Source organism: Trichosurus vulpecula, chromosome 4, assembly GCF_011100635.1.
Source record: "Trichosurus vulpecula isolate mTriVul1 chromosome 4, mTriVul1.pri, whole genome shotgun sequence".
NCBI classification, from domain to species: domain Eukaryota; kingdom Metazoa; phylum Chordata; class Mammalia; order Diprotodontia; family Phalangeridae; genus Trichosurus; species Trichosurus vulpecula.
This window is the reverse complement of record NC_050576.1, coordinates 94,093,322-94,105,518: the sequence shown is the minus strand read 5'-3', so window position 1 is coordinate 94,105,518 and position 12,197 is coordinate 94,093,322. Positions and strand designations below refer to the sequence as shown.

Below are 12,197 nucleotides of genomic sequence, written 5' to 3'. Positions count from 1 at the left end.
TTTAAAAGTTAAATCAAATTTTTATATGAATATATCTCACTTTGGCAATTCCTTTACAGCTGGTTCTATTTCTTTTTTAGAGATTGGATTGGTTAAAATATCTTCTGCTTTTGAGTACTTCACATTTTTAAATAATACTTTTTTCCCAGTTACATGTTAAAACAATTTTCAACATTAAAAAAAGTTTTGAATTCCAAATTCTATCACCCTTCCCCATTCCCTGAGATGGTAAGTTATGTAATATAGGTTATACATGTGCAATCATGTAAAAAATTTCCATATTAGTCATTTTATACAAGAAAAATAGAAAAAAAGAAAGTGAAAAATAGTATGCTTCAATCAGCATTCAGACAACATCAATTCTCTCTCTGGAGCATCTTTCATCATGAGTCCTTTGGGATTGTCTTGGATCATGTTGCTGATGATAGTTAAGTCATTTAAAATTCTTTTTTTCTATCTTTTTAATTTTAGACTTTAATACTAAAACAAATACACAATATAAAAAGGAAAAGAAACACACTGTAAGCTTAAATATTAAAATAAATATAAAATAAGAAAGGACAACAGAATGTAAGAGAAGTTTCAAAATATGTAGCAACAAATTCCCATTTCAAAAAAGCCTATATAATAAATAATATGCATTATGTTTAGAGCTGTCCATCTTTTCTTTGTGTCTTTGTAGGTTTCTTTTGTTCTCTGCTGTACACTTTACTTTGTTCTTTGTCCCCCCTGACTGCCCCCTGCTCCCATGCTACAATTAAGTGCAGATAAATTTATATATAGATGTAGATATATACATACACATACATATATAAACATATACTTCCCCTAACAGATTCTACTCCTAATCTTTATTTTTCTGTTTGTGTGTATCTCTTATTTCCTATCCCCCCCAGACTCCTCTACTTTACTTCTACCTGCCACCTTGCCCCCCGTTACTTAACTTACCCCCACAACCAGCCCTCCCTTATCCTCCGATTCTCATAAATATTAATCCCCTTTTATAGATCCCTTTGACTTATTCCTTCCCCCTCCTCTCCAAAGATCCCCCCTTATCCTCCCATCCCCACTAATCTAAACACCCTTCTATAACCCCCTTTAACCTATTCCCTCATCCTCCCCTCTAAAGATCCCTCCCTTATTCTCTCCCCTCCCTATCCACTTAGTGTTTTCTTTTTAGATTTATAAGTCTTTTACACTCTTATACACACACACACACACACACACACACTTAGTGTTTTCTTTTTAGATTTATAAGTCTTTTACACTCTTATACACACACACACACACACATATATATATATATGAATATATATATATATATGAATATATATATATATATATATATATATATATATATATATATATATATATATATATATATATATATATATATATATATATATATATATATATGAATTGTTCCCTTTTGAACCCAACTGGTTTCAAGAACTAACAGCCCCTCTCCCCCATTTATTTCCTCTGAATTGGTTCTTCCTCTCACAACTCACTTGTATAAGATAATTACTTTTTTAAAGCTGTTTTTGAGCAGTTTTTTCTTTTTGAAGTCATATCATGCTCTCTCTCATGAACTACCCAATTATGAATGAGAATCTTAGACATACATTTTACATTCATAATAGCCTGTCCTTATTTTTTTTTCATCTTACAAAGAGTTTGTTTTCAAAAAGCTAAACAAAGAATATACAATGACTAATTTTATGTATCAAAAGAGAAAAAAAAGAAAAAGCTCTTGGGAACATAAAGGGTAAGTGGAGATCCAGGGCATCAACAGTGCTGCTTTCCTTATACTCATTCCAAGGCTTCTAACATAATGATAATGTTTCTTTGGATTACCACTATTCCAGTAATGCTCTGTCGCCCACCTGGTGCCATCTCTACATATTCATCAATCACAAGATTCATAAATGGATCAAACACCTGTAATATTCCTTGGATGTACCTCCCACAATTCCATTTCAATGATAGCTTCTTATCCATAAATTTTTTTAGCTTGAGTGGGTGCACTTTGCTCATTTTGTTTCACTTGTGGCCCTTCACCTCCTCCCTGTGTAGTCCTCAGATTTGCTCATGCTCCCCTTGCCTCCACTGATACCACTTTATGTATAATAGCTTGTCCTTATTGAGTCTCTTGTTATTGGTCTTTGGTATGTACCTTATGTTTCTCTTGGCTCCTGTATGTTACATCTTCTGTTAAGTTCAGGTTTGTTATTTTTTTTTACCAAGACCTGAAAGTCTAATAACTCATTAAATGTCCTTTTTTTCATAATTATGCTCAGCTTCACTGGGTATATTTTTGTCCAGAAACCCAGTATCTCTTTCATGCATAGTTTTCCAAAACCTGCCATATTTCAGTGTCATCCACAATTCTTTTTTTTTTTGAGTGGGTACCTTTTTTATTTAATATTTTGGTTTTCAACACTGATTTTCCCAAGATTTACAAATTTTCTCCCCATTTCTACCCTCCCTCCCATTCCAAGATGGCACATATTCTGATTGCTTCTTCCCCAGTCAGCCCTTCCCTCTTTCACCTCACTACACCACCACCCCTCCATCCGCTTTCCCCTTACTTTCATGTAGGGCAGGATATATTTCTATGCCCCATTCCATATATATCTTGTTTCCCAGTTGCATGCAGAAAAACTTTTTTTTGTTCTTTTAAGCTTCTGCTTTTAACACTTTGAGTTCCAAATTCTCTCCCCTCTTCCCTTCCCACCCACCCTCCCTAAGAAGGCAAGCAATTCAACATAGATCTCACATGTATCGTTATGTAAAACACTTCCACAATAATAATGTTGTGAAAGACTAACTATATTTCCCTCCATCCCATCCTGTCCCCCTTTATTCAATTTTCTCCCTTGAACCTGTCCCTTTTCAAAGGTGTTTACTGTTGCTTAACTCCTCCCCCTATCTTCCCTCCTTTCTCACATCCCCCCTTTTTTATCCCCTTCCCCTTACTTTCCTGTGGAGTAAGATATCCTATTGAGTGTGTATGTTATTCCCTCCTCAAGTTGGATCCCATGAGAGTATGATTCATTCATTCCCCCTCACCTGCCTCCTCTTCCCTTCCAACAGAACTGCTTTTTCTTGCTACTTTTATGTGGGATAATTTACCCATGCTATATCTCCCTTTCTTCCTCTCTCAACATATTCCTCTCTCACCCCTTAACTTTATTTCATTTTTTTAGATATCATCCCTTCATATTCAACTTATCCTGTGTCCTCTGTCTATGTTCCCTTCAACTCCCCTAATACTGAGAAAGCTCTCATGAATTACACACATCATCTTTCCATGTAGGAATGTAAACATAACAGTTCAACTTTAGTAAGTCCCTTATGAATTCTCTTTCTTGTTTACCTTTTGATGCTTCTCTTGATTCTTGTATTTGAAAGTCAAATTTTCCATTCAGCTCTGGTCTTTTCATTGAGAAAGCTTGAAAGTCCTCTATTTTGTTGAAATCCATATTTTGCTTTGGAGCATTATACTCAGTTTGCAGGGTAGGTGATTCTTGGTTTTAATCCTAGTTCCTTTGACTTCCAGAATATCATATTACAAGCCCTGCGATCCCTTAGTGTAGAAGCTGCTAGATCTTGTGTTATACTGATTGTGTTTCAACAATATTCAAATTGCTTCTTTCTGGCTTCTTGCAGTATTTTCTCCTTGATCTGGGAGCTCTGGAATTTGGCAACAATATTCCTAGGAGTTTTCTTTTTGGGATCTTTTTCAAGAGGAAATCAGTGGATTCTTTCAATTTCTATTTTATCCTCTGGTTCTAGAATACCAGTGCAATTTTCCTTGATAATTTCTTGAAAATAATATCTAGGCTCTTTTTTTGATCATGACTTTCAGGTACTCCAATAATTTTTAAGTTATCTCTCCTGGATCTATTCTCCAGGTCAGTGGTTATTCCAATGAGATATTTGACATTGTCTTCCATTTTTTCATTCCTTTGGTTCTGTTTTATAATATCTTGATTTCTCATAAAGTCCCTAGCTTCAGGGGGCAGCTAGGTGGCACAGTGAGTAGAGCACTGGCACTGGAGTCAGGAGGACCTGAGTTCAAACCTGGCCTCAGACAGTTGACACACACTAACTAGCTGTGTGACCTTGGGCAAGTCACTTAACCCCAATCGCCCTGCCAAAAAGCAAAAAAATAAAAAAGTCCCTAGCTTCCACTTGCTCCAATCTAATTTTTAAGACGGTATTTCCTTCAGTGGTCTTTTGGACCTTCTTTTCCATTTGGATAATTCTGCCTTTCAAGGAATTCTTCTCCTCATTGGCTTTTTGGAGTTCTTTTGCCATTTGTGTTAGTCTATATTTCAAGGTGTTATTTTCTTCAGTATTTTTGGGGGGTCTCCTTTAGCAAGTCATTGACTTGTTTTTCATGGTTTTCTTGCATCACTTTCGTTTCTCTTCCCAATTTTTCCTCTACTTCTCTAACTTGCTTTTCCAACTCCTTTTTGAGCTCTTCCATGGCCTGAGACCAGTTCATATTTTTCTTGGAGGCTTTTGATGTAGGCTCTTTGACTTTGTTGACTTCTTCTGGCTGTATGTTTTGATCTTCTTTGTCACCAAAAAAGGAATCTAGAGTTTGAGTTTGAGTCTTAGTTTGAGTCTGAGTTCGTTTTTGTTTCCTGTTCATGTTTCCAGCCAACTACTTGACCCTTGAGCTTTTTGTCAGGATATGACTGCTTGTACAGTAGAGAGTACTTTGTGTCAAGCTTTAGGGTCCAAGCACTGCTGTTTTCAGAGCTACTTCTACTCCACTGTCACCCCAGGCTCTGTCCCAGCAGCGCTCCTCCTCCCCTAAGAACTGGCAAACAGGACCACAATACAGATCCAAGCAGGGCACAGCAAGAGAATCTGACTTTGTGCCCAGAAAATGCTTCTTGCACTCCTGCTCTGATCTGTTGCTAGATTCCTCCCACCGTATGAGCCAGGGACTCGGTAAGCAGCTGACACTGGAGTTCTGGAAGCAGCCACAGGAGCTTCCTGCTACTGCTACCACCACTGCTACACCACCTCCTCCACCCCCAGAGCTGGTGGCCAGACCACTCTGAACTCGATCCTGCAGTTTCCCCCTAACCTGCTCTTTGGTGTTTGTGGGTTGAGAAGTCTGGTAACTGCCACAGCTCACTGTTTCATGGCCCCAAGACCTCTTTTGGCTGGCTGATTCTGGGTCTGGTCTATCCTGACGTGGCCCATGCTGGGCTGCCTTCTGTTCTCAGCACCATGCAATAGACCCTTCCTGGCGACCATCCAGGCTCTTGTGGGCTGGAGACCTGTTTCCCTTTGCTATTCTGTGGGTTCTGCAGCTCCAGAATTTGTTCAGAGGTGTTTGGAGGGATTTGGGTGAGAGCTTAAACAAGTCCTTGCTTTCCAGCTGCCATCTTGGCTCTGCCCCCTCATCCACAATTCTTAATCTTACAATATTGTTGTTGTTGTGTGCAGTGTTATGGTTCTGCTCCCTTCACTTTGCATCAGATAATGTCTTTCAGGATTTTCTGAAATCATCCAGTTTGTCATTTCTTATAGTAGAATGATATTCCATCACAATATATGGCAAGTTTTTCAGTTCTTCCTCAATTGATGGGCATCCCCTCAACTTCCAATTCTTAGCCAACACAGAAACACAAACTCACACACAAACACACACACACACATGCGCACACACACAAACACACACACACATACACACACACATACAAAGAGCTTATATAAATATTTTTGTGCATATAAGTCTTTTTCTTTTTTTTTTTTTTTGGTCTCTTTGGGTTACAGACCTAGCAGTGGTATTGCTGGATCAAACAGTATGCATAGTTTTGTTGCACTTTGAACAGAGTTCCAAATTGCTCTCCTAAATGGAGAATAAACCAACAATGCATTAGTGTCCCAATTTTCTCACATCTTCTCCCATATTTATCATTTCTTTTTTTGTCATATTAGTCGATATGATGGGTGTGAGATGGTAGCTCAGATTTGTTTTAATTTGATTTCTCTAATCAATAGCAATTTAGAGCATTTTTTCAAATGACTACAGATAGTTTTGATTTATTTGTACGAAAACTGCCTGTTCATATCCTTTGACCACCTATCAACTGTAGAGTGACTTGTATTTTTACAAATTTGACTCAGTTCTCTATATATTTGCAAAAGGAGGCCTTTATCAGAGATACTTGTGGGAAAAAAATATTTTCCCAGTTTTTTTTTTTACTTTCCTCCTAATTTTGCTTGCATTATTTTTGTTTCTGCAAAAGCATTTAAATTTTATATAAGAAAAATTATCTATTTTACATTGCATAATGCTCTCTATACATTGTTTGGTCCTCAATTCTGTCCTTATCCATAGATCTGACAGGTAAACTATTCTATGCTTTCCTTATTTAGTTATGTATCACCCTTTACATGTAAATCATGAATGCATTTTGGCCTTATATCGGTTTATGGTGTGAGATGGTGGTTTATACCTAGTTTCTGCCATACTGTTTTCCAGTTTTCCAGCAGTTTCTGTGATATAATGAGCTTTTTGCTCCAAAAGCTTGGATTTTTGGGTTTATCATGTACTAGATTACTGTGGTCACATACTACAGTTTTATGTACCAAATCTCTTCCGTTGATACATCACTCTTTCTTAGTCAGTACCAGATTGCTTTAATTATTACTACCTTCATACTACAGTTTGAAATCTGCTACAGATAGACTTCCTTCCTTCATATTTTTTTTCATTGATTCCTTGACATCCTTCACCTTTTGTTCTTTCAGATGAATTTTGTTATTATTTTCTTTCCTGGATTATAAAAAAGATTTTGGTAGTTTGATTTCTATGACACTGAATACATAGATTAAATTAGTAAGAATTGTGCATTTTTATTATATAGGCTCAGCCTACTGAAGAATAAGTAATATTTTTCCTATTATTTAGACCTGACTGTATTTGTGTGAAAGGAGTTTTGTAATTGCTTCCACATAGTTCCTGGATTGATTTTGTCAGGTAGACTCCCAAGTGTTTTATATTCTTTACAGTTATTTTAAATGGAATTTCTCTTTCTATCTCTTGTTGCTGGACTTTGTTGGTAATATGTAGAAAAACTGATGATTTATGAGAGTTTATTTTGCATTCTGCAAGTTTGTAAAAGTTGTTAACTACTTCAATTAGTTTATTTTAATTGATTCTCTAGGATTCCCTAAGCATACCATCATATCATCTGTAAAGAGCGACAGTTTTGTGTCCCCTTTGAATATTCCAATTCCTACATTTTTTCTTCTTTTATTACCATAGCTAGCATTTCCAGTACAATATTGAATGATAAAAGTGATAATGGGCATATTTTTTTCACCCCAATCTTATTGGGAAGGCTTCTATCTTATCCCTACTACAGATAGTGTTTGATGATGGCTTTAGATTGATACTATTTATTGTTTTAATGAAAGCTCCGTTTATTCTGATGCTCTCCAATGTTTTTTTTTTAAATGGGAATGTGTGCTGTATTTTGTCAAAAGCTTTTTCTGTGCTTACTGACATAAATATATGATTTCTGTTGGTTTTGTTATTGATAGGGTCAATTATGCTAATAGTTTTCCTAATATTGCACCAACTCATCATTCCTGCAATAAATCTGACCTGGTCATACTGTAGGAATCTTGTGATATATGGCTATAATCTCCTTGCTAGTGTTTAATTTAAAAAAATCTTGCATCATATTAATTATGGAAATTGGTCTATAATTTTCTTTCTCTCTTTTGTCCCTTCCTGGTTTAGGTATCAGCACCTTATGTGTCATAAAAAGAATTTGACAGGATTCCTTTGCCTATTTTTCCAAAGTGTTTATATAGTATTGGAACTAATTTTTCTTTAAATGCTTGGTAGAATTCACTTGTGAATCCATCTGGGCCTGGGGATGTTTTCTTTGGCAGTTCATTGATGGCTTGTTCAATTTCTTTTACTAAAATTGAGTTAATTGAGTATTCTATTTCTTGTGTTAATCTGCATAATTTATATTATTATTTTACATTTTAAAAAATTCTGCTATTTCTTTTTTGGTTTTCAGATTTGGCAGCAAATAATTATGTATGGTGGGTGCTGATAATTTTTTTTTAATTTCTTCTAATTTTGCTGTGATTTCACCTTGTTTGTTATTTTATTGATTTTATTTTCTAATTTTAGATCAGATTGAATAAATTATAATCAATTTTACTAGTCTTTTCCAAAGAGTAGCTTTTAGTTTCATCATTTCTAAATTAATTTCTGTTTCCTGTTCATATATTCCTCATCTATTTTTTTAGATCCTCTTTTGTTTATTGTAGGTTTATTTGCTGTCTTTCTAATTCTCAAAGTTAATTTTCTATTCATTGATCCTCCCTTATTTTGTTAGTGTATAGTTTTGGATAAATGTATTCTTTCCCTTCAAGTCTGCTTTAGCTGCATCCTAGAAATACTACCCTCTTGTTTCATCATTATCAATTTCACAAAATTATCAATTTTTAATGATTTTTCCTGTTACCAACTAATTATTTTGTATTTAATTATCTAGTATCTAGTTGAGTCTGTGGTGTGTGTGTGTGTGTGTGTGTGTGTGTGTGTGTTTGCATTTGTATTTGAAGAACTGATTACTATTTTTATTGCGTGTTGGCATATAAATGATGTGTTTATTACTATTTCTGCCTTTTTACAATTGTTTGAAACATTGCTGTGCCCTAATACAATATCTATTTTTGTAAATCTATCATATTATCCTGAGATATGTTTATTTTCTTTGGTAATCTTATTAAAAGACACTTTAAGAATTTTATCTTCAATTTCTCCAGCAATTTGGCAAGTTCTATATATTTCCTTTTGTTTACCACTCTTTTAGATTAATCCAAAGCTGAGCAAGGAACATTAAAATTACCGGCCACCACTATTTATGTCTCCTCATATTTCAGTTCATTTTTTCTTTTTGAATTTAGTTGCTAAGGAATTAAGAACACATATGTTTAATATTGATATTGGTTTGTTGTTTTTAATTCTTTTCTGTCTAATGTGGTTTCCTTGCTTATCTTTTTTTTTTAATTCTGAACTTTTTCTTTGCTTTGTCTAATAGCATTATTGTAACTTTTGTTTGGGGGAGGGTTCATCTGACTCACAATATATTTTGCACTAACTTCTTGGTGATGCTTTTTACAAGTCTTTGCTTCTCAGATATGTTCCTTGTTTTTTTAAAAAAATAATAATGTAAGATTTTGTTTTCTTATATAATGTCTCACTCTTTTTCATTTTGTTAGATTTCTCTGTTCATTCACATTGCAAGTTATGAGTTACAATTTTTTTTTCATTTGTCTCATATGTGTGTTTATTAGGATTATCTCTATCTTTCTTTGTAAAGACAATATTTTGTCACTTCAAATCTTCAATTGAATCTACTTAGGCAAACATATTCCAACTGGTCCTCTTCCACTGACTCTCACTCCCCCCAATCTGCCCTTCCACTATTTTATTACTTCCTTCTCTATTTTGAAGTTTCACTTAACTTGTTAGCTTCACTTTCTTTCTTCCTATTATCTATTTGAGATTTCCCCTCTTTCCCACCCTCAGTTAAGTAATCAAGTACTATATACCTTCCACACCTCCCTTTCAGCTTTTTTGTCTGTGTTTTCATTTTCTAATCCTTTTTGTAAGGAGAAATCAATTTCCTTATTCTCTGCTTTATTTAATTTCCTTTTCTAATCTAGAATTATTATTCTTTGATTTATCAGCTTTTTATTCATTTATTCCTTTTTTAGTCTTTATTTTCCTCATAGAATTAAAGCTTTTCAGTTACCTATTTTGAGTTCCTTCTTCTAAACAAGTCATTGCCTTGTAGTCTTTGTGCCATCTTCCTTTTTCTATTTGCCTTACTCTTAGAAATACCAATTCCTGTAGGTGATAGAGGATAGAAGAACTGTCTCATTATCGGATTTTTCTTTCCTTGATTATGCAATTCAATACCACTTTTTGCCCTTCGCTATGATTATTTCCAAAATTTTCCATTAAATCTGCTGAGTTCTTGCCCTCAAATTCTGTATATCAATTGGTCCCAGGAGCTCTGATTCTCCTTCTATTAGCACAGGATGAGTAGTGTCTCTAAACACCAAATCCCTGTAGTTTATACTCATTGCAACGTGTTCATCTCCATTTGTAGAATATCTCTCTTCCCCCATGGAAATATTCTTCAGTTGGACTCCATGAACAAGATTTCCTCTGTTCTTCCTACCTTGTTTTATTTCCTCCCTTTTACTCACTATCAATTCTCCTGCAGATTCTTTTCCTGAGATACATTTTTTTTCTTCGTTAACTCTTGAATTGATGAAAGTAAATTGCACATTACACTTTATTGTCTTCTTCCTCTCTCCCCTTTTATGTGCTTTCCCATTCTGAAATTTAGTGTCACATACAACATGTACATGCACACACGCACACACAGAGATGAAGAATAATTCACCTGTAAAAGCAGGGATGTTGTGGGGTTTAGTCTATAATGTTTCAGACCTGTTTCTTCCTCATCTTTTCTTCTGTTGGACTTATGCTTTCACTCTTGATTCTTTGTGTACTTTTGAAATAAATTTCTTAATTATATTTCCATTATATTGTTGTTGTTTATACAGCTGCTGTTTATATTGGAATAATAGGAATGTTTCTCTTTTATATTTTGACCTCATTTGGGGGGGGCATAATTTATTATCTGTCCCTTCCTTGGTTACTGTATTTGTTTACCTTTCCTTTAATTCTGTCATTTGGGGTATGTGTAGAACAATTTGTTCACCTCTGGTTTTCTTTCCAAGAATATTTTAAATGTATCTTTAAAAAAATAATGTCCATTTTTTTCCATTAATGCTTAGGTTGAGATTTTTCGGGGTATAAAACCAGAGTTTGTATCTTGAGCTCTTCTCCTCTTTGGTATATATTATCTCATTTCTTCCTGGGGCTTCTGGTAGTCTCAGAATAGTCTTGTGCTACTGGAATTTCCTCTCCTTTATGTTTAATGGTATTTCTCCTGTCCACTTGAAGAATTTGTCGTCTGTCAATATTAACCAGTGTTTGTCTTAGATTTTGCAGCATAGGGTTTTTCTGAAGGTGATCTGTGGATTCTTTCAATTGGTACTTTTTTCTGTGTTCAGAAATTCTGGAAAGTTTTCTTGTACTATTTATTGCATTATAATTTTGAGTTTGTTTGACTTTTGCTCTTTTGGGAGACCTATTATCTTTAAGTAGTCTTTACATGTAACAGTAACAGTATGATTACTTTCCATGGAGATTATGTTTTCTTTTAAGAGCTTTGCTTTTTGTTTCACTTCTTCCAGGTTGACCTTCACTTATATGTATTCATGTTCTCTATTAGCTATTCTCTTTGTTGTTTCTTTCATGAGGTTTTGCCACCATCAAGTTCTATCTCTTTTGAAGATTAGTTCTCTTGTGTAGGCCATGGGTTCTGCTATGGTAATTCTTACTTCTCATTTAAACTATTCACAAATACCTCTCTGTGGTTCCATGCTGTGTTGGGAATATATAGTGCCCTCTGTTCAAACAAGTATTGATTCATTTTTTTCTCTGTCTTGTAATATTTATTAATATATTTCTAGACTAATTTAGTTGATCTGTAGGTTATATTCCTTTCAGTAATTACTATCTTCCCTATTGATTTATCTGCTTGTGCTTAATGTCTTTAACTGAGTTTTCTTCCTGCTGAAGCCTGTGTTAATCTCAGTCTTTCCCCACCTTATGTTCCCCTATTGCTCACTTTCAGATTTCTTCCTCTTTGAGGATAGTTACTCTGGGATTTGGATCTGAAAGTTTTGTTAATCTCCCATTCTGAAGAATTCTTTTTTTTCCCCACCAACATTTGTCTCTGCCCCAAGTAACTCTTTAAGGAGACATAAATGGCTCTAGCAAGATGCTTGTCACCTTGGTGGTAGGCCTGGTGAACCAACAACAACTGGTATTCTAACCCCAGTTATTGCTATTCCTTAGATTCCTACATAAGTTCTGTTGTTGCACAGAATGCTGCTGTCCATAAATTTCCAGTGAACCAGGACAGAGTGGATAGGGTGTAGAGTTGAGTTCTGTTGCAAACCCATAGGTCGGCTTGTGCAGTCCCTCCAGAATGTGGTTCTCTATGGGAAAGGAATTGCTAAATGATAGACTTTTCAGCTGTAAGTCCATC

General features: G+C 34.9%; 1 protein-coding gene across 1 annotated transcript; it reads right to left on the bottom strand.

Annotated features, from left to right (window-relative positions):
- Positions 1-1,812: 1,812 nt before the first annotated feature.
- Positions 1,813-2,037, bottom strand: LOC118845273 (small nuclear ribonucleoprotein G-like). The gene has a single exon (XM_036753162.1). The coding sequence runs from the start codon at positions 2,035-2,037 to the stop codon at positions 1,813-1,815; it is 225 nt and encodes a 74-aa protein (XP_036609057.1).
- Positions 2,038-12,197: the final 10,160 nt, after the last annotated feature.